At 39.9% G+C, this 23,258-nt stretch overlaps 1 protein-coding gene across 6 annotated transcripts; it reads right to left on the bottom strand.

The window, feature by feature from the left end:
* Positions 1-567: 567 nt before the first annotated feature.
* On the bottom strand, positions 568-23,122 carry rubcn (rubicon autophagy regulator). 6 transcript variants are annotated; one of them, XM_088312981.1, is made up of 22 exons: positions 22,725-23,116; positions 19,644-19,797; positions 17,765-17,848; positions 17,286-17,445; positions 17,064-17,170; positions 16,753-16,963; positions 15,384-15,809; positions 14,646-14,693; positions 14,118-14,213; positions 12,825-12,940; positions 12,504-12,702; positions 11,971-12,078; positions 11,315-11,389; positions 10,315-10,375; positions 8,880-9,012; positions 8,658-8,803; positions 8,489-8,553; positions 8,140-8,378; positions 7,333-7,394; positions 7,061-7,214; positions 5,069-5,162; positions 568-2,510 (listed from the first exon to the last, which is right to left on the bottom strand). In XM_088312981.1, exons 1-22 carry the CDS (start codon positions 22,760-22,762, stop codon positions 2,368-2,370), a joined length of 2,919 nt encoding a protein of 972 aa, XP_088169107.1. In that variant the 5' UTR covers positions 22,763-23,116; the 3' UTR covers positions 568-2,367. The 6 variants fall into 6 exon arrangements, with proteins under 6 accessions (XP_088169107.1, XP_088169109.1, XP_088169108.1 ...); XM_088312983.1 differs by lacking the exon at positions 11,315-11,389; XM_088312982.1 differs by lacking the exon at positions 14,646-14,693 and having other exon boundaries at positions 22,725-23,115.
* Between the last annotated feature and the right edge of the window lie 136 nt (positions 23,123-23,258).

Here is a 23,258-nt window from a genome sequence, read left to right as displayed (position 1 = left end):
CTGTCTCTTTTGGCCACGATTGTGGATGGCATTATTCAATCAATTCATAGGTGTCAAGCTGCATATAATCGGGGGTCTTCTAGTAATTTTCAGCAGTAATCAGAGTTAATAGTCTATCATGAATGTGATACCTTAATTATTTTTCACGTACAATTAACAAAAATGCAGTTGGTCTCTTGCTGTTGACTGAAATTCACGTCTTGAGGACTCAGGTAACAATCAATCAAACAACAGATGTCATTTTCAGTTAAAAGCAAGTGGCAAAATGCATTTTTAAAGGTATTGATTATATTCTCAAATTTAATATAGGCAAACTTATAACCTTTTATTGCTGAAAATTGCAAAATTAGGAAAGTATCCCTTTAATCAACACACCACTCAAGAGTGTGATCGCAAGCTGCCAGTTGCTCATCCCTGACCTGAATAAGTATAAGTAAGTATAAAAGCTTGGTACAAAGTTATAAGAATAGGTTGAGTACATGTTAGGCTTAGCATCATTGCCTCATTTGTGACATATGACTTGATTTGGTGGATGAGTGCAGCAAACAAGCACCACCATCCCGCAACAACAGTCAAGCCATTATTTTATTGTCAATAAAATTCTGTAACAATGATAACACATGAATTTTAACAATTTACATTTCAATATTAGAAAATAATTTCATCTGTAGTACACGTTCAATCCCACATAGAGTAGTGGGTGCTGAACCTCCATTATAAGCAGATGAGATTTCATTCAGGACGCAAGTGCTTTGGTCTCCTGCAGGTGGGCCTACAAATAGGACCAAACCAGTCAAATGACATCATTTGAAATGGTTAGGAAAAGGATTGAAAACAGAAATTTGACTCGTTGGGGTTTTTTGAATATATTCCGTTGTTAACTGTCTTGATTTATGGGCTAATCAGATAATTTGAAGAAAAATCCATTAAATAAAAAGGCCAGATCGGCTTGGATTTGGATTCAATTCATAATGTGCATTTGAGATGGACAGCATCTATGCTGTTGTGCACACCAGTGATGGAGAGTGTAAAATAATGTTCTTATAAAACATCAGAAACTGTTCGCACATGTGACATATCCAGCCCCACACCGCCACCTCCCCCCCTCCTCAAAAAAAGAAAAAAAAGAAAAGAAAAAGAAACATACATCAGTGCAATAAATCGCAATTTCTCCGGGAGAAAAAGTTAAGTGCTGATTAGGCTTGTGTAAACCTTTGTGCATTAAATACAGCAAGTAGACACACACTAAATCAAGTCAGTCTAATGACAGAACACACAATGCGAAGTGGAATAAAAAAAAAAAAAGAGCCAATTAAGAATGTTTTCATCACCCTGAAATCTCACGACTGGAACAACTCAATCTTAAGGTCGACTGCTGGCTTTCTCAGTTTTTCAGTTCTGGTTTAAGGTACACGGCTAAATCTAATCATATCTTGAACGGTGCTGCTAGCATTAGTTTGAACCTAGTTTTAGCTCATGGCCCGTCATTGGATAATAATGTTATATTCCCAGAAATTGCAAATAATACATTATGTATCCTCTGTTATTTAAATAAAAAAAAAAAAAAAAAAAAAGCTTGTCAGCATGCCAACGACCCTTCAGCAAATCCATTTTAAATGAACCATGGTGCTCATCAAAAGGTTTACTGAGGTAGTCAGACATGTTTTCTGCTTACTGTATTGTATTGTCCTGTCAACAGGAAAAATGCGGCAAAGTTCTGGTCCAAATGTTATCATATCTACATGTTTTATTAGGGTTGTACCATTGCTGCTTGCCCTTACCCTTTCTTCAGAGGCAAGACCTACAGTTTGGCAAAACTAGCTTGCAAGGCTAGCTTTGGGGTCTCGAGGACAGGCGTCTATGGCTTTAAAAAAAACAAAAAACATAGTAGCCATTAAAACTAAATTGTGGGAGGAATGTACATCGAAAATCAATCTGAATTTTTTTTTCCACTTGATTTTTTTTTTAAAAAAACAATTCATTTTAAAATAACTTCCTACGTGTAAGCATGTAAAATCAATTGTTGCCAAAAAAAAAAGAGAAACGTCAACCCTGGGTTATCAGCTGTGTGCATGTTTTACTGCAGAAGAAAACAAATAAGTGCTGATGAAAATGAACAATTTTGGCTCAGTGGCATGGCGCTGCACCACAGCTTGCCTTTCTTGTAGAGGAATTGCAACATCTCACCTGGCATGGCGACACTCACTTCTCACAAAAGCTGCACAAATCTTTTTTTCCACAACGCTTTCGCCAGTGTCAAGTGCGAAGAGTGAAAGGTGCTTGTGACAATAAATAGCAGTTAGTTTGACAAAACACATGGCCGGGTTGAATGGGACAATCAGTCACATTGTGCTCTTCTGCTACTTCTCATCTCCGCGTTCCGCCGCCCTCGTCCTCTTGCTGCTCCATGTTCCTGCGCGCCATCCTCTCGCGCCGCTCGGCCAGCCTCTGACAACGAGGGCAGTCCTTGGTGACCCTGAAGCAGACGTGGTGGTAGCAAGCATTGCAGTCTGGGTGGAGAAACAAGAGAAAAACAAGTTAGCGTCAATATCTTCAGGTGACACACTAAGCAAGGCGTGAAAGACGGCAAACATGGTTCACACAAAATAACCAGTCCAACCAGTTTTGCCTTCGGGGAACGGTGCCAGCCAATCAGAATGAGAGGCAGACTATAAAAAGGTGCAAAAGGTGAGAAGGAGAGAGGCAGGAGGGAATTGCGAGCAGAAAGTTGACATTGTCAACTGCGCTTTTAACCAGTTCAGACACATCCGGTCCGTCAACCACTACACATCATAAACAACTTCCACACGCACGACCAACTATGAGAGACTGAGACAAAACCATGAGTAAAACATTCCAAAAGGTGTTTATTTCATGTTCATGTGGAATAAAACTCAAATAACAGCATGGGAATGTCAAAATGTTGACAAAATTAACACATTAAAACTAAAATGAACATAAAATGGCTTCAATTTGCACGATGGGGACACAAGCAGACAAGGGAATGGAATGAAAGTGCAACATGCTGAGAAATGTTCCAAATGAAATGCAGAAGGGTAAATATAAGGCCCCTTTCACACCGCCTGACATTTTTCCACCACTTTTCTGTGTCACCGTTCTGGTCTTTCGACGCAGTCAGCAGTAACAGGGGGAGTGTCTGTTGTTGATGGGATTTGAATAAGTTGAACATCTGACTCACTGCTCCCGCCCTGTTCTGTTGATAGTTCTGTTTAAAAGTAGGATGTCCGCAGAGCCTGAAATAGCCTTGATTGTGATTTTTGGAATATATTTTTAAATAGTATGCAGTGCAAGCTGCAATCACTGCCGAAATGTTTCATACGTATTTTGCATAGAATATCCAAAATATATTGGACAATTTATTTCTCAAAGAATACATTGTTGTCTTTTTTTTTCCTTGACACATTTATAAATAAAGGAGCGGTCTTACGTTGGTTTTAAAATCTTGCCGTCCTTAAACATGCAGCTACCCTGAAAAGGAAAAGGCTGAAGGCGGGCAAAGTAGAGCAAAGCAAGGAAGAGGAGACTGCCGATTTAGTAATCCCAACATCTTCACCTCAAGTCACCCACCACCACACTGGTGACAACAAATAATAGCAATCCATAATCTGTGCATTCACAAACCACATGACCGACGACATTTAGAATTTTCCCAAAACACCAACGTACTGAGAGTTGGCAGGAAGAAATAGGAAACCACCACACAGCCGAAGGGCTGAGGAAAGCTCAAAAGAAAGAAGAGCGACTCAAAGACATCTAAAAGAGTGCAACTGACCTTCACCTACAAAATTAAGATTTTTCATGAAAATCTAATTGCGGCTTTGCAGTCAATCCAATTTGGTGTTGAAGACTTTCAGAAAAAAGGGGGAAAATTTCAGCTCCAATGCTTCCCACACAGAAAAAGCAAAGACAATAAATAAGAGAAAACGCAACTTTTTATCAAATGTGACTTTGTTGTCATAAAATAGAAAAATGCATGTGACAAAATACCCATTCAACACTTCAAATTTGGCCAGGCTATAAATCATTTGGTGCTGAACTCTACATAGCCGCTCGAGTCCGTTCTTTGTCATCCATGAACGTCGTCTTCATTGGTCGCCATTGCCCTCCCTCTTTTCACATGTCTGTCTGCCTCTCGTGACTCGGCGGGCACGACGAGTCTTCCGGGCTCGCCAGTTTGTTTGGATGGGAGCCGAAGCCACTTGCCCGCCGTCATCCGTGCCGCCGCTGTCCTCGTTTGTCACGCTTGGCTCTTGGGAGCACACGGCCGACTGTTTCCGCACCTCGGAGACTGCCAATTTCTCTGCTTTGCCCTCTCTGTCCTCCGCCTCTTTAATCGCTTTCCCCTCTCCCACTTCCGTAGTGCCGCCTCCTGGCTCAGGCAACCTCTCAAGCTCTTCATCATGTCTTTCTTCCTCTTTTGCTTCTGTTTTGCTGTCGTCGGGTTCTCCTTTAGAGAAGGTCCGGCCTAGATGACCAAACCACCTCTGCTGCCTGCCTGGAGCGCTTCCCACTTCCTCTAAACTTTCTTGGCTGCTACACGTCTCGCTATTACTGTTCTTCCTGTCACGCTTAGAGAGGCTCCGCTTTAGTCGATCCAAGTGGAGAATTTTAAGTAAACTGATTTTTTTTGCATGACCCTGCTCGCCTTCCTCACTCTTAGGCCCGTCGTCTTTGCTGAAAACATCATCTCTCTCCTCGCCTTCCTTCTCAGACTCACTCCCACCTGTCACCTCTTGCTCCTCTTCAGTTCCGTGGTGCCAGGTAAACGCTTTGGTTAATTTCCCAGGAGAGAAGTGCTGAAATAATCCAATTTTTCCCTTTCCCTCTGCTATATTGTCTGTTGACTGCTCTTGCTCCCCGCAGTCCACCCCATCAGCTAACTCCAAATCCTCCTCCCCGCCCTCGCCCTCCCTCCGGTCCTTGGAGAGGGCCCTTGCCAGCCTACGAGGTTTGGCCATCTTCCAGTCTATCCAGATAACGGGAGACGAGCTCCGGCGAGGGGGCACTCGTAGGCCGCCCAGGCCTGCGACCAGCAGAGAGGGCTCACCTTCGCAGCGCTGGCACTTGCTCAGTTGAAAGGGGAAGATGATGTCTTTGTCGTTGCCACAGAACTCGCACACAAAGCCCTTTGCCTGGCACAACTGGAAAAGATCAACACAGAGATGAGCAAGAGCATGCAGACTGGACACAGATGACCAAAATGAAGCACTTCCTATTGCTTTGTGACAAATTTCATCTATACAGGTGGGGGGGGGGGGGTCCTTGATTTAAATTGGTCTTAACTCAGTTTCATGACTCAATAAACTAGTTTGCATTGCAATCTAAGAACACATTGTGACGTGACGAGAAGGCACACTAAGTTATGTCCAATACTTTTTACGTTTTTCTTACAAAATACAAAATTTGTCTTACTGTAATTATGTCTTTAGTACGGCATTAGTAAAGTTCAGTAATTTCTCAGCCACTACGTCGTGGCACAATATTGTGTGATGAGGTGCATTGCTGGAAATATATCCAATTTCAGTTTATTGGTACAATAATATGTATTTACTAAAAAAAAAAAGATTTTCCATCTATATATACACTCACGTTGTACTAGTAACTTCGAGTGAAAGGCAGAGCAATGAAAAGCTCTTCCACTAGATGGCAGAAAAGTACAATTAAACTATTTTCCCCACATGTTGGCATTCATAGAATAGAATAGTTTAGTGTTGAATTTAACAGGCCAAGATAGGAATCATAACGGTGCATAAATTGAAACAAGACCATCAATATTTCAATATGCAGATTTGTTTTTCCCACATTGTTGTATGGTCATGTGCGTAATCAATGTGTGTTATGTCCTCGCTGTAAACCAAGAACCATTTCTAATTTGTTTCACGTCATAACAATAACTGGCTCTAGTCTCCACAGAGAACTGACCAAAAAATAAGAGCTTGGATCAGCTATCACAACCAATAATTTTAGAATCAATTAATTTGATTTTTTTTCCATTAGATGTTGCATTAAAGTGTTGTTACAAAAACATCATTGTACAAGGTACTGCTCATTCACAAGTTATTTAAAAAAAAAAAACGAAGATCAAGCAATAGCCCATGAGAGGCCTTGATGTTGCTCTCACCAAACTTTTACAATCTGATTCAGTTACTGGTTCGGCCAATGTTTTCAAATGTCGAATTTAATTAAACACAAAAGATAAATCAGTCTGCTTTTCAGAGTAGTTACTGTTGAATTGGATTTGGACCATTACAATTTAAACAATGGTTCTAAATGATTGCCGATTGTTAAAATGTGTTGATTTATTTGATAATCCATTGAGTATGATACTTCTACATCCAACCCTTACATTAACATCTACTTTTTGTGTTTGAACCATCTGTGCAAACTTGTCTTGAATAACATTTCTTTTTGTTTTGTTAAAATTCAACAAAACCATTATAAAAAAAAAAAAATATGCCACAATAAATAACTCAAAACATTGGAGTTTGATGGCGCCATGCACAGACGTCACACAAGCATAAAGGGATTAACTCTGCTTGCATTTTGTTCCTGCTTTGGCGTTGCACGACTTATTTGCAGTGCTAATTCTTAAGGAAATATCAGTTTCAACAGGAGTTTTTATTGAGAACAGTGACGTCACACAGCACATTAAATCTTTGTGTGTTTTCTTGTATTGCTAATCATTGGGGTTAACTTTTTCCATTGTGTGAATATTAAAAGGATGTTGAATGTGAGTTTAATATTTTTTTCCAGTTAATAAATGTTTGACAGAGTCGATATTTGCATTATTATTCAATATAACCTCATACAGTGGCATTATAATACCTAAAAGATTTACAAATATAAACTCCAAAAGGAATTTGGAAGACACGGAGGCTGAATGAATAAACCCCAAAAATGAGTTACAGTGACAGGTTAAAAGACAACAAACACTTAAAGTCAAATAAACAGTCCATATTCTGAATTAAAAAAACAAAACAAAAATAAATTAAGAAAAAAAGAAAAAAAAAAACAAAAAAAAAAAGAAAGGTTCTCTTACCACGCAGCCTGCTACGTGCACAGTGCCGAGTTTCAGCAACTCCTTCATTCGGGGGGCCAATTCTCCATGGCGCACAGACAAAAGGTCATTTAGGGAAAAAAGGTGCAGGTCCTCAGTCAGGTGACAGGGGAGCGTGTCAAACTGCTCAAGAACCCTGAGAGATGACAAGCATGCACACATTATTAGCGGTTTCAAACAAGAGGTGACATTTTGTACACATTGGCCCAAATGATGTGACGTGAGGGTGAATGGCAAAACAACACAAGGCTTACTCCTTTGAAAAGCGACATGTCTTGAAGAGGGTTTTCATATGAAGCAGCTGCATTCTTAAAATCTGAACGAAAGAAAAAAGGACGAGAATTAAAAAAAAAATGAACAAAGCAGGGATGAACAAAGTATAACGCTTTGAATTACGTTTTAACAATGAGTTGTCATGTTGCATTTAGAGGAAATGTGAATTTTATCAATTTTGGAAGAATGTTATAACATAACAAAATGTGAAAAAGGAGACTGCCAAAGATGACAATATCCCATGTTTAGGCTTTCATTCATGTTTACATCTACAACATCTTGTCCGAAGGTAGCAGTCATAAAAGAAACAAAATTTCAACAAGTTCGCCGTCAAACCATCATGTATGTCATCTGCGTAACATACACAGGAAACCCTCTAACTTGTTTTCCGTGTTTCAGCATGTGACGTTCCGCATATCGTGGATACCTTCCAACGTACAGTATACGGAGGTGTAAAACAATATCGCCATATCCCATTTTATTCAATTACCTTACTCATACTACAGAAACTATTTTGTACATCATGTTACCTCCTACTGTTCACCACTTGGTTGCAACACCGCAGCAATGATAGGCATATTGCATTTTCAGCATCATCCTGATAACCGGCGTGAATTGCATGAATGGTTTCATTCATTTTGCTTTCCTAACCTAGTAATCATGAGCCACACACCTCCCATTATGCAATCAGGATATTGCTCACTCACCAGATATAGTTTGTCCACAGATACTGCTTGCGCTACGTTTTGCCATCCTTTTAGACCGAATACAACATTAGAATGGCTCACCCTGACAGACTCCAGAGCTTTCACTTTCTTGTAGAGGCCACTGTTGATGTCATTTGGGTTGAAGAGCGGGTCTCCTGCAATCTTGCTCAGCAAGTCACGGGCAAAGTTGCTCACGTAGTATTTGCTGAAGTCCCACTTCATCAGAATTCGACCGGGAACAACGACTTGCGCGTTCTCGTGGCAGCACTGGCAGAAGTAACGACCAAGGTACTCGCAGTAACGTAGTCTCTTAATATAGTCTGCGCCACAAAGGATGAAAAGGTTGTGAGAGAAATGTGGAAGATGGCCTTTGTTCCAAGAATAAAAAGGTACAAATCAGTGTTGAAACCGCTGTAGTCGCGTATTGTACCTGGGTCGATGCGAGTACCACAGCCAGCACAGCGGTAATTCTGTTTCGCCACAATGATTTTCCTCCTGATTGAAGAACATGAAATGAGTTAATTTTCCGAAGCCGAAAATATGAAACTGCTTTCGGGCTAGAAACAAAACAACACGAGAAAATGCTGATGCTCACGTACTTGGGTGGAGGGTGAATGTTGAAAATGATTTGTGGTCGAGGCGGCGCCCACTCCAGGTTCCCTCGTACCCGAATCCTTAGCTTATAGATGTCGGCATGCTCTCCGTCATCAGGAGAGATGGGAAGGGAGTCCGGGATGGGCAGCAGCTGAGAAACAGCCGATAAACCGCATTATGAATTTTGTTGTAGCATCACTGTGCTCAGTGCGAGCAGAAAGACATACTTTCTGTGGCGCGTCATGTTCTGGAACCAGCCAGTCAAGCTCAGAGGCAGCAGGGAGTTGCATGCCCTCAAACTGTCTGAGCAAACCCATGGCGACCGACTCCGCTGAGTTGGATTGGAGGAAGGAGGTGGAACTGAAGGAGAATCACAGAGTTAATCCAGGAACAAAAGGATAAATTACAACACACTAGGAGTGTACCGATACTTACACTAGCTCACAGAAATTTTGCAATAGCACATCACAAGGCTACCCTTCTGGTCGGAGGCATGTCAGCCATGTGCGTGCGGAGTTGGGGTTGGAACGATAATCCTTTTATCAATGCATCGATCGTCATAAAAAGATTACTATTCTAAAAATGTTTTTGTAAATATTTTGTTATAGTAAAAGTTACAGACATTTGTTACAGCAAATGCTGCCATTGGCACGTTTTGAAAATTGTGTTGACACACGAGTGTAAAACAGATTTTTTTTGATCAGTCATCCAAAATAGTTGATAATTAGGTTTTCATATTCTGTTTTGGTGTATTGTATTTTACAGTGTAATGTGCTCATAATGGCTTTCATTAATTATTTTGATTCAGGAGTTATTTGAGTGCTGTACAGATGTAACCGTGTTAGTTTTTGTAATAAATCCTTGCTCGTAGTTTGACGCAGCTCCCGTTCATGTTTGACACCTTATGAATAAAAGTCAATGTGTTCATTACTTTCTGGATAGTATTTAATACTATTATGGTTGAGTTGACACACATGATCATACAGTTGTAAAGATTTGTTTCGTTCATTTTAATATTGGATTTAATCGGGTAATGTAGGCAGAGAGCGAGGCAAGGAATGCACAGTGATAACCTAGTCGGCAACTAATGATTATTTTTAATAAATGAATAATCGGTCAATTGTATTTTTTTTCCACTAATCAGTGATTATGATAAAATTGACAACTGATGAAATCCGCTGCCAAGACTTTTAATAAACGATTTTTATTGATTTGTCAGAGATTAACCTTTTACGTAGTGTTCGCTAGTGCTCAGACTGAGACAAAACGTAACCCAAAACATAGCCCTGTGTTACAGTCTACATTCGAAGAACATGCAGTTGGATGTAAAAAAAAATGTCAGCAATGACTAATTGTTATTCTAAAGTGTTACATTTGAGTGAAATGCACCATGTTAAAGAGCTGACCAATATTGGATTTAAATAAAACACACTTACTTTCATCACAGTTGAAAGACATAATGGCATTACCAATGCTTAGTAGGTAAAAGTAAAAACCCGTACTCATGCTCTTGTCGCCCAGAGTGTTAAGCAATGGTTTAGAGCTCCACCACGTTACGGCATTCATAATATTTGGTTACCTTCCGGATTTTATTAAATTGTGCAGCTGCACCTAAATGTTGGATGAGCTCCAAGAAAGTGCACGACAACATGTTTTACTTACATGGACTCTGAGCTCATAAAAGACTTGTTACTGGAGCTTACGCTGCGCTTTATGTCTGCTTCTGGAACATACCACAACATAAAAATGAGAAGTGAACTCATCGGGGCACATCATGTCAGCAGGACATACCTTCCGATACTACTACTGGGGGAAAAAACAGAGGACCATGTTTTATTGGGCCAATAATATTATAAATGATGCAATAGTTAGTTACTTCAACGAAGACATAATTTACAGATCAATTAGTATTCAGATATACAGGACAGGGAGTCCTCAGTTTGCACAGGGTTGAAAGAGTACACAGTCAAGTGGCACACACGCTGAGTTACAGCTGGACTGGATATATTTTGCAATAGATACGACCAGTTTTACTATTAGAAAGACTTTAATGTTGCGTTAGCGTAGTTAAGTGATTCTGATTTCGTTCAAATTTCGTGCCACAGGAACGGAACTCCATCGCAAACCGAGGACCCCTTGTACTTGTTTGTTTTTCTAAGGTGATGTTAAAAAGGGTCACTAAAATGGCCATTTCACTGTCACAACTCAAAGCAAAAAGCAGTTAGAATTGCGCTGGATAAAAGGAAGTGATGGTAATGTGTGTGAGTCAAAGTATGACACTACTTGGCCTCCAGTAGGAAATGAGGACACACAAGAGGATGGATGGGAGCTATACAGATGATCGGACTAACCAGTCCCCCCGACAAGCATTAGCCCCCTCCAAAAACACCAGAGCACTGAGCAACAAATACCTGCACAAACCCTTGCCAGCTTGACTCCAAATTGAAAATAAACATCTCCGCACATTCTTCTGTAGTACAAAACAAGTAACATGACCACCAAACAGATTTGACATTTTTATCACCTAATCGTTATTATCTTTGAAGTAAGCGGTAGGAACGAATTCATCAGGACAGCCTATGAGACAGAATTTGTCAGTTTGGAGTCAAGAAGCGTGTTTCCTTCACGAGGAACCCCGCCCCTCTGAACAGCCAGCAGATACCTGAGAAGAGGGAGGCAAGTGACAAGGAGAGGCCGTTCTGAGACACCGCCAGCAGGGACTGACCCTCACAGCCATCTGAGAGACAAAAACTAACACTCAGCACAGCCGTCACCACACAGCACCGACATTTCAAACACCAAAATATTTTGCTTGCGTTGCATGCAAACACATGCACACATATTGTCACCCAAGCCCCAAGACGCACAATATTTGAAGCACATCTCACAGGGCTATAACGACATGTACATGCACACAATAAGTCACCCGTGAGTGATGTTTATAATCAAAACAAAACAAGTCCACACATTTCCAATGAGACTAGGAACACCAAACCAAATCATTTGCAATCCCACCACCACATATGAGAATCCAAAATGGGCTTCTTATTCAGAGCAAAATACTCAGCACAAAATGTGTTTTTTTTTTTTTTTTGCATCATTATGAACCAATTATTTCTAAATAGGGACTGGTAAAACATTACAAAGACGCTTAACACTGCAACCCAACTAGTCTGCAACCTTCACATTTATATGTGGTAAATGATTAACGGTGACATGTTTAGTTAGTGGTATGAAGACAATGTGATGATGGGGTTATGAATGTGGACCCATAGTTTCCGCTTCATCAAGTCAATTTAATTCCGTCCATCCTCGTACCTCTTAATTCGCACTCCTCCACCTCCTCTGCAGAGTCAGAATCGGATAGGCCGTGATGGGAATCCTGGGAGCTCCTCCTTGAACCGCTGCTATCAGTTGAATGGAAAACTACAAACCAACAAAAGCAGATTGATATATAGTACATGCATACAATTTTTTTTCCAATATATTTTTTTTTTCAGGGAAAGAAATGCCACTATATCCCTGCTTATTTAAAAAAAAGGTTTAAAATAATAATAATGATAATGATGATATGGTAATTCCCAAAGAAATTGTAATTAGTGTCACTTATTCACGATTTTTTTTTACAGAGCAGAGCGGTCCAATATAAATAAATATGGATTAATTAATCAATCAGGCTTTGGATTAGACACCTCAATTGTGAAACATTATAGATGAACTACATCTACATTGACAGTTCTGACAGGATGAAAACAAATTCCCAGATGCATTCTCTGTGACTGTCCGAGTAATGGCTATACATTAGTCTATATTCATTTTGTACGGATGGGTGTAATTTAACTGCAGCTCACTGTGCTGGGGGGTCGTGCAGAGTGGCAGGCGGTTGCGACGGATCTGCTGCCTGCGCAAGCGGATCTTCTGCTTGAGCTGCTGAATCTCAGCGTCACTGTCTCCTTCCTCATCACCCTCCTCCTGCTGACGCCGAAGGTTGTACTTCATCAGCTCGATGGCTGCGATAAGCGACTCTGAGATGCTGAAGTGAGCGTTCTCCTGCATCATGAAAAAAGAAACAATAGCTCGTTTTAAGAGGTGAATATTTTTGTTATCTGGTCTACAGTAAGTGACAACTCCAACATTTGAGTGTTCAGCATCAAGTGCAATTAATGGAGCACCTTTTCAAGGTCAGCACAGCTGCCAAAGTCCTGCTCTGACAGGTAGCTGATGAGGCTCTGGCCTTTTGATGGTTTCCTGAACAAACCATCTGGGTTCCTGCTGTACTGAGACCCATCTGAAGCAAACAAAAACAGTATGCCATCAAACCATAAGACAAAAACACACTACAATAAAGCCCTGTTTATCGCAGGGAATACTCTCCACACCCACACGCAACAGATCAAAATCAGCAATAAAGAGAGGCCCTGTAAGAAAGACTTAGGGGTGGGTGGAGGCAAATATACTCATTAAGTTTTACTCCTTTCACTCACCGAAACAACATGAACTCATTATGAAACATTTCTACCACATCAGCCCCCCCAAGGGAAAGAAAATACATATAAATGACAAATGTAAATAAAATGAAGTATTATTTGTAGTGTCTGATTTACATAACATGCATGTGCCTTGCAGTCCCAGATGATAAACCGCCTTAGGTATGCATGGCTAACGATCCGTCATTGGTGCAAAGCATTTCAACACAGTTTGACCATCAGCTCATTTTCTGGCACTGACTGAAGGACAGCCGTGCATCTGCTGCCGCTGCCTTGGAAGAATAAGGAGCTGGTTGGGCTTCACGCCAGTCGACAAAGATCAAGTAAAAATCATATGCAAAGTGGGAAGGAGAGTGTGAAGAACATTACAAACTAGTTCAGTCATCTAAAACAACAGCATCCCAAACAGTACAACAAGAGCCAAATGGTGGAAGCTAAAAACTCAAAAGCAGCGACAACAGCTCATGCTCCTCCAAGTATTTTGCTGATTTATAATTTGTTACCGTATTTATTAGTGTTCATTTTCACAAAATAGTAAGTGTATTTATTCAATATATTTCATTCGTAATTAGCGGTAATTTGGATTTCTTATTAGTAATAAAAAAAAAAAAATTAATTTAAAAAAGGAATCAAAATTATGACATAAATGAAAAATCTTGATATTCAATATTTGCAATAGCGTCTACCTCTACTAGAAAATGCATCAGCAACTGTGGCTGGCTGCTCTGGTATGTAAGCAGGAATGCATTTGAAAAAAAATAAATAAATGAAAATAAAAACAACTATAAAAACTATTGCTTAAAATTGCACGAAATAGCAAGGGCAAGAACAATAAACACCAATTCAAAAGACGTGTTGTTCAGTTTGCCTGTCAGCAAAGTCTGATATTGACTGTACAGTAGCGCTATTAAAAACACACATCCCATTTCTTTTATAAAAACTGAGCAAGATATGCAGCGTCAGGACATCTCAACTTACGGGACTCCATGTAAAGGGAAGTGGGCGTGCTGGTGTCACTGCGCTGAGATGAGAAAGGATTGTACTCCTTAATGCAGCTGTCTTCACTGCCCGTTTCTGAGGGATCAAACATTCATATTTAGTGCTTCAGACTTTCACTATCATTTAAGCTACAACATCCATAAAAAAATAAATCAATAAATGAATAATTAAAAAATGGCTTGGAATGATTTTTTTAAACAAAATGAAAGCATTTTTTGTTGGCATGCATAGAAAAAAATATGGCTACTGCCATTAAATACACTGTAGTACAGATCACAAGAGCTGAAAAAAATGACTTCTGCTTTGCAGCTTTACTTTGAATGAGAACAGATAATGTGACTTCCAAGGATGTACGACAGGTGCAAATGATGGTCTCAAAATGAACAGTCTTGAAACACAAATGAAATGTGATATAAAGGGATGAGGAATGTTCATCCACATGCGGCGGAAAAGAAAAAGGGGTGTAAGTGTTCAAGTGATGGGGTGCAGTGGGACTGCACTGACAACCTGCTACCGGATCCTCTATTATTATGGTGATTTTCCGGTGGGCCCCTCCTTCTCGCAAACGGTTGAAAAAGAAGTAGAAAGAAAGAGAGTATGTTACTTCAACCAAGATGGGAAACCAGTGGGAGAAAAGAAAATCCTAGGAGGAAGTTGTAGGTTAGAGAAAAGAGTAATAATCCTATGCTATCTCAAAACAAATAGGAGCTTTCTTTTGGCTGAATTTGACAGTTTCTAAATGGACTCAAACGTAAATTACATCACGTCAAATGAAAAAGTCAGTCTACAATATAGTATGTGTTTTAGTGATGTAATGCATCACTAATAGCAATGAGTCGAATATTTGCTTCATTAAATAGTACAAAGTTAGACAATTGTGTGGAATCAACAACTGATTAATCAAGTCTTGAATCAATCGCAGTATTTTGTTGGTAATGCAGCAGGAGCACAAAACTTGCACCCCATTAAAAATGAAGAAGAAAATTGGATGATTAAGCCCCAATTAATCTATTAGTCAACAAAGGAAATGTAATGAAATGCTAATCTCATGTTTGTAGTAGGAATATTGATTGATTCAGCTAATACAAACAGCAATTCAGTTCCAATCGAGCCAATTGTGCCATAATACAAGATTCCACAAAGCAAGCGAGTATGATGAAACCATCAAGAATCACATTTTATTTATTTATTTTTTATTTTTGGTAATCAAATCGGTTGGTAGCACACTAGTTCAGATGCGCTCACCTTTCCTGAGTTTTTGGGCAATCCCTGTGTCAGAGAACGAGCGGGTGTGTCCTCGAGACCCTCTGCCAAGCTCTCTCTGGCCCTCTGAAAAAGACGAGCGCCTGAGTGGAGGTAGAGCCAGAGAACTTGGCTGCAGGGACTGGGCCTTGCTCTCGCTGGGCTCGCTGCTGTGTGTGGAGCTTTGGGTGCTGCGGCGACTTCGTTGACCCAGGTTGCCGATGGCCAGGTACTCCGGACCGTCGTCATATTCGCCGTCACCTGAATCTCCCGTGTCAGGCTGTGGAGACGTGGGCGAGGGAGACTGTGAAAGAGAGATGGAAGCTATGGACGCATGTCCAGGAGGGGTTGTCACACCCCGCTCGCTCTCTTCCGGCCTGGTCAAACACACCCAAGGAGGACCTTGGCTGCTGGCTCGTGAGGTAGTATCTACAACAAAACACAGCAGATGCAGGGGTGAAGTCACAAGACAAATTAGTGAAGGGGGGAAAAAAAAAAAAAGTACAGTATTTTTTGCAATGCATTCGCTTTGGAACTTTTCTTGTTATTCACAGTAAAACTCTGATATTTGTCACTTTTGTGTTCATGTCAAAGTCATGTCATATATCTTGTGGCATCTTGGTGCCAAGGATCTATGTTGAAGTAAGGAGAGGAGCTTCATCAGACTTTAGCCGAGTCTCTCAGTCTAGATGCATCACTTTCAATATACTTCCATAGATCAAGCAGCTTTGGTCACCAAAGTTTTGGTGTCAGAGTTTTTCAGTGCATCTTTCATAAATAATTGAGGGATTATTATATCCACCTTTTGCTGATGTCGACATCCCATAACATCCATTTATTCATTCAGATTCTACAGTATTTGTCCACATTAGCATCCCAAGAGGGCCTGAGGCTATTGGAGCTGACTTTAGGTGATGAGTCACTCGTCAATTGCAAGGAACAAAAAAAAAAAAAAAAAGCAACCATTCACACCCATATTCATCCGTATAGACATTTTCGAGTTTTCAAGTAAGCTAACGTGCATGTTTTAAAATGGTGGAGGGAATGGGAGAATCCAAATCTCTGAGCTGTGAGGCAGATGTGCTAACCATCCCGTGGTGCCGCTCGCTATAACAACAGTCATGTTGAAAAACATTTTCGCAGAAATTGAATCTTTGTGAATTAGCTTTGGCAGACTTTAATTGGTGTGTACTTGTTTTTTGCTCTAAAAATTACATTGCATGGACATTAACAAATCTCATTTGCAATCACGGTCGTTGTTTTGTTTTAGTATTGCATTCGTAGAAAAATCTTGATTCTGAAAGGAAACTCACATATTCCGAAATAAATCCATTGCTTATTATTGGATTATGATTTAGCAATATTTCCTCACTTGCGCTGTTGCTGTCTCCTATCACGTTGCCGCTGGTGTTCGTGGCAGCCACATCTCTGAGCGAGCAGTTAGATGTGGTGAGCCTTCGGTTTAAAGCCTCTCTTGTGGGTGCCGAGTCGGCGCTTCTCCAGGTCCCGCCAGCCCCGGGCAACGCACAAAGGCTCTGACTCTTCAACAGGCCGAGGCATGGCGGATTCTTTAGGGGGGATAGCTGCAGGTTGGAAATATGAACAGGTCAGAACTCGGATCAATGAAACGTATAAGTAAAAGCACCAGCACTCCGAACCCATCCAAATTGAAATCAGACCCACCCCCACTGTGTCTATTTGGGCCAACAGTTTGGGGTTATTTTGTTCCACGGCTTCAAGACACTGGAACATGGCGGTGACATGTGGCTCACTGAGCAGGAAGGCATCTTCTAAATAAAAAAATAAATAATAACTAAATTAATAAACAAATGATAACATAGTGATAAAAGGAAATATGCAACGATAGTATATCATTAAGGCAATTTCATGAACGAAGGTCTTTACCATTGTAGTATTTTCTTATATGTCCCTGATGCCCGAGTAGAGGTTTGAGCTGAGCCGACAGCATGTGGACCTGCAAGCTGTAAAGCAACCAGCGCTCGGCCTTGTAGCTTTCGCCGGCACTCTGCACCCTGCTACTCAGTACCGGCTCCAGCTGACTGAACTATGGTCAGATGACAAGGAGGGACAGCAAGATAACTACAGACTACTGAGAGGATCATATCATGATAATAAACCAAACATCAAGGTTTACTGTCCATAGCTTATTTAGCTTTAGAGCATGGCGAAGTAAAATGTTAGTAGCTACAATACACGCGTGCTCTACTTCCGTAGGGGTTACATAGCATTTTTTAGTTAAAATTGACATTGAGAAGTATAACAATTTCATGTAAAAGTACATAATTCGTCTATTGCTTTTAACTTTATTAACTTAATTCCTGCATTTGATAATGTGCCCTATGAGTGCATGCATCATAATGTACCTGTTCAACATGTGAGGTAAGGTGAGGGCTGATATAACGAACACACCAGACAAACGGCCAGTAGTCTCTCTGCTTGTAATACACCTGAAATCCCCACCAAAAAAAAAAACTTAGTATAAGTTATTTATACATAAATGCAACTGATGATGTAGTCCACTTGTATTAAAAAAAAAAAAAAACGTACACTCAAAACAGGAAGGGGCAAAACTGTGTTAGAATAGAATAGAATAGTGTTCAGTTTGCTCTCATGAAAATCATCACATTATTCATCTTCTTGAAAGCCTGATGCGATGTTATAATGTCACAGGTTGAACTGGTTTCAATGGCAAATATTGACATTCATTACAGTTTGGAAGAGCAAGTACCGTACAATTCATGATACCACAACAATTTCCTGAGAAATGTAGCATGAATGTCAGTCATTTCATTGCCCCCCCAAAAATTTGGGGCTGAATAAAACATAACATGCTTTTTCTTTGCCTTTTTTAATGATGTCAAAGAAAGGTTGCAGTGACGGCAAAGGGGGAAAATCTGATGACCGTAGAGCCAGAAATGAATATTTAAGTCACATGCATCTCTTTCCAGTATTCTCAGTACAATGTAGCTAAAGCGACAATAATAAAAGAAGAATGGAATGCACGCCGCAAATCTGACTTTTTAATCTTTTATTGAAAAATGTCACTTGCCAGGAAAAATTACATTAAATCAGGGGTCTCAAACTAAATTTACCTGGGGGCCACTAGAGGCAGATTCTGGGTGAGGCTGGGCCGCATGAGGTTTTCCCCAAGAAAAAAAAAAATAAAAAATCTAATCTTCACAAATGTCTTTATTTTTATTTTTTAACACAAAATAAGATTTAAAAATAAATAAGGAATTAATAAGAAAATAAATAAGGAATTAATAAGAAAATTAATCAGTAATAAATAAATAAATATTATTATTATTATTATTATTGAGTCAAATGTCTGCATTAACAGTTCTTTAATCTTCTTCTGAACATGAATTGTCCTGAACATGAGTGGAACATTCATCAATCAAACCCCTACTAAAACATCGAAAAAAAAATTACAATCCTACCCTCGTTTTAAAGCTGAAGATGTGCCCAACAATAATCCGCGGTTCAATTTTATCCACTGTGACCAGGTAATCCTACATTTTATAATTAGTCCCGTCTGTGCTAGTGCTGATGCAAAGCTCTGTCAGACTGCACATCCTGTTCGTGCATGGGTCTCCTGTCAATCAAATCAAAATCTTGTCAAATAGCAGAGATCCTAAGCATAAACCATAGTTCTGGGATGAGTAGGCCTACTTCTGTAGTTATAAAGCTTTAATTACAGTGTAATTTACAGTGTAAAGTACCAGTCATATCAAATTCGCGGGCCGCACGAACATTAAACTTTCATAATAAGGCGGGGGCCGCAAAGGCCGCGAGTTTGAGACCCCTGCATTAAATTATATTGCGTAATATTTAATTTATTTCTACACTTGTATAACAGTCTGACAATGGCCTCTCCTCACTTCCTCGTGAACTCACTTCACAGTAACAGTATGATGTGTCAACTAAGACTCACTAATGTTATTTTGGATTATTTTACAGTGACAAACGTATTATATTTTATCCTTAACTCATTCACTACCAGCCGACTAAAAAAAAAAAAATGCATCGTTGACGTCTTTATCCGTCAACGGTAGTTTAAATACAATTAAATATATTAAAATGTTATTTAAAACATGCGCTGTGCTGTTAATTATTGGACCAGTTTCACAGAATAGGTGGTGTTGGAAATGAGAATACATCTAAGAAGACCAACATATTCTCAGCAGCCACAAAAAAAAAAAGAAAAAAAGGTGTAACATTGAACTGGCCTGAGTGTCTGACCTGCTCATTCTTCAGTCCATGACTGAGAATGTTGTTCATGTCCTTGTGCAGGCGCTGCAGGCCGCCGTAACGGGACCAAACATTGGGGTTGTTTGTGGACAGAAGGCCCTCCACTGTGGTCTTCAGGCTGGACAACAATTTCCAGAGCTCCCGCCTGGCAGAAAAGTCACGCGGAGCAGAGTGAAAACATGAGGGGAGGAAGTTTAGGAATGAGGAAGGACGTAGAAGAAGTGCTGGCATTTGCAGTGTTGTGACTGACTTCATTATTCAAGTCAACCAAGATATATTTGCAGGGATTAAGCGCTCAGTTCCAGTAAATTTATGTCAGCAACTGAGTCAAAGCGCTGACAGCTAATAAATGACAGACAAATCATCCCTCGTTTATCATGTAATCGATTAACCCCTTTAAAACACAGCATCCTCAAAAGTTGAGTTTTTACTTAAAGTCAAATGCCACAAATGTTGTCAGGCTTATATGATCAGTTTGATTAATATAAGTGCCATGGACGAAGTAATTTTACCAAAAAAAAAAACACATTGCTGAATGCATCGTGTTTTAGTTAATAAAACAACTCGACTTTCTTGAAGCTTTTCAGCACAGGCTCCCATCTACATAGGACATCGTCCTTTGTGCTTCAAGTCAGCAGAAAGGAAGGCGACTGAGAAGCTGCCACTAAATCATAGAAGCAATTAAATGTCTTATCAATGGGGACGAGCAACCGATAAAGAATTCCTTGAGGATCAGGTCATAAACACTGGTCATGTGGCTTCAGCTGAAATGTGATGTGTTCATCAACAGTCAGTCATGAAATATGCTACAGGGAGGAAGATTGTTAACAATTACTGTTTATTGTGTGCATGTGCAAGTGTTCATTATTTACAATCTTGTGTATGTTCCTTGTTTACAATATTGTGCATGTTCTGTTTCCTTTGAAGTGCAACCGACAAGTACACTGAAAGATGGCATTTAAAAAAATATAAATAAAAAAAAAAAAACAACAGTTACAGTGAATCCCTGCATGTTTGCTGTCCTGCATTCACACCTATTAGGACTGAACCATTTTGAAAAATAACTTAATTGCATTCTCTCTTCCTCAATATTGCAAATGCCATTTATTATGCGTCCAAGATTCCCAAACATTTTTAGAAAACAAGCAATAAATTAATCTGTATTACAATAAACAATAACAGAATTATTATACATAACTGTTTTAGTTAATTGTATTAGACAATTTGATCTTTGTTAGGCTTACACCAAAATAAAGACTAATGAACCATATAATTGATATAAAAGATATTCAATAATATTTATCTACTTAGAGTCGATAACTTAATAAACGCTTGACTTATTTGTATTATTATTATACTTAACCAGTATGTTAAGCACTCGCTCTGACAACCACACAATTCTACTAAACAAGTGTGTAAACATAACTCAACAAAAAAACAACAACAAAAAAAACACCATGAAGCACAGTGTTTACAGAAGCAAATATAGTCCTGCGTGTCGGGGCTCATTTTATCATATCATATCGACAGAGGAGAAATGCGGGAGGAGGTGGAAATATTTTGGTGAGATGAGGCGAGGCTTTTCTGACTCCACTCTTCATTCCATGGAGACGTCTAGCAAATATGAGATCACATCATTGACGCGCATAATAAATGAACTGTCTGCATGGCCATGGCTGCATTACTATCACCACATATGTCAACTTTATGCTTCATGTTTAAAGTTGGATTAAATTCAAGCCAAAGAGAAAGACACCAACTGCTAGTTGAAAATCCTTTGCAGATTCACAGACGATTGTCAGTAGTCTCCCTCCCTAGCACTCTCCCCGCCTGCGCGGAATGCGCTTTTGATGGTGTATAGGTCAGACGTGTCTAGATGAGCGTTCACAATGGCACGACGCATCTGATACATACTCGATTTCTATCCAAATACTAAAGAGACCTAGGTCCCAAAAAAATATATAATCCCAAATAAATAATCCCAATGTAACTGTTCACACTGCATGAAAAAAAATGGGCAAGAAAGTTTATAAAAATCATATTCGAGCGGCAGTGTGAACATAATATCACACAAGTAGAATTGGAATAACTGTTGTTTAGTTGTAGTTTTTTCATCACTGAACAATACCAAATAAATAACATAATTAGTTAATAAACAGTAGTGGGGAGGGGGGAAAAAGGACTAAACCCACCAGCAGATCGAAATGAAGGGTTTTTCTCTCCCCAAAAAAATTAAAATTAAAAACAACAGCAATGTCAACTATAATTCAATTCATTTTACAGCCCAAGAACCATAATTCCCTGAAAATCATTATTCACAGTTTCTGTGCACCGGTTAAAGTAAAATCAAGTATCAGTTGGGCACTATTTGGCTGAACTTTGTGTTATTTCTTTCTTTATTTTTTTCTGCACATGAGATCCTGTGTTTTTTGGTTGATCTTCAATGGACTTCGTTCACTTTATATATTACTGTGAGTAATATAAAACCAAGCATCACCAGTATTATAATGTAATTACATTTTCATGTTTGATTTTGTAATATTTATGACATAATAGTGCTTTTCAGAAAAACAATTACTTTAATTTTAACTTTACCGAAGGCTAGGCGCTTTTGTTGATAAGTACAACGTTTCAGACCAAAGCAACAGCACCAGAAAAGTACTCCTCTGTGACCTGTGCGTTTATGTGAGCTCTCACCACCAGACAGGCCTGACTAGTTAAATTCCAAAAGACTGCATACAAGAGTTTCTGATAAAACACAAGGTAAAAGTTCTTCTTGCAGGGCACACACTACCCCCACCACACATAGACGCAAACGCTCCAACGCATTCGCGTCGTTTCTTTATGTCAACTTGAGAACTGTCCAAATTATTGACAGCTCGTTAGCCTAGCAGCTTAGCAAGGCGTTAGCTTTAACAGTTTTGCCGGCTACAACCGTCTATGTGAAAGCTTACTTTTGGAGAGCGTTGCCACGTCGCGAATATGTCCCTCGTGGAAAACATTTTTATTAGTTATGCGTTTAAAACGTCACCCCACAACCCGTCCGCAGACACATTCCCGACTGTCACTCACCTGCGTTCCGCCGCCTCTCCGTCAGACGTTATCTCCATTTCCTGACTGGAAGCGAGTGCAGAAAATGACTGGAATTGCTGAATATTACATCAGCAGCATGTTTGTTTCTCAAAGAATCTACACAGGTTTGCAAGTGTCCGCCATCTCGACCCCGCCTGCCCGAGCCCTGAATCGAAACTGTGGAGGAGGCCACGTGACCTGCTAGCATCAGCTAGTGGGCGGAGGAGCCTTTATAACGCTGCACCCTTTGACCATAATCTTACTTTTACCTGTGCGTAAATTAATGCCATCCCTCTTTGTGACTATTCTACAGGCTGGCATGCCAACATTGCCCTATGGTGTCGAGAATAAACCAGGGGTGAAATATATTGCGAGATTAGTATTACGCCCTTGATTGATTTGCATCAGCCAACAGTGCCCCCTGCTGTTCATTTCCGATGGCACAATGTAAATATTCGTCCAAGATGGCGGCAACAAGTACGCATGCGTGCTAATGATTTGCTGCCAACCTATTCAAAGAATGACAACCTCTCG

This window comes from Idiotropiscis lumnitzeri, chromosome 13, assembly GCF_059441095.1.
Source record: "Idiotropiscis lumnitzeri isolate Australia: NSW breed Sydney's pygmy pipehorse chromosome 13, RoL_Ilum_1.0, whole genome shotgun sequence".
Taxonomy (NCBI): domain Eukaryota; kingdom Metazoa; phylum Chordata; class Actinopteri; order Syngnathiformes; family Syngnathidae; genus Idiotropiscis; species Idiotropiscis lumnitzeri.
The sequence above is the reverse complement of the archived record's forward strand: the minus strand, read 5'-3'. Positions and strand labels throughout refer to the sequence as shown.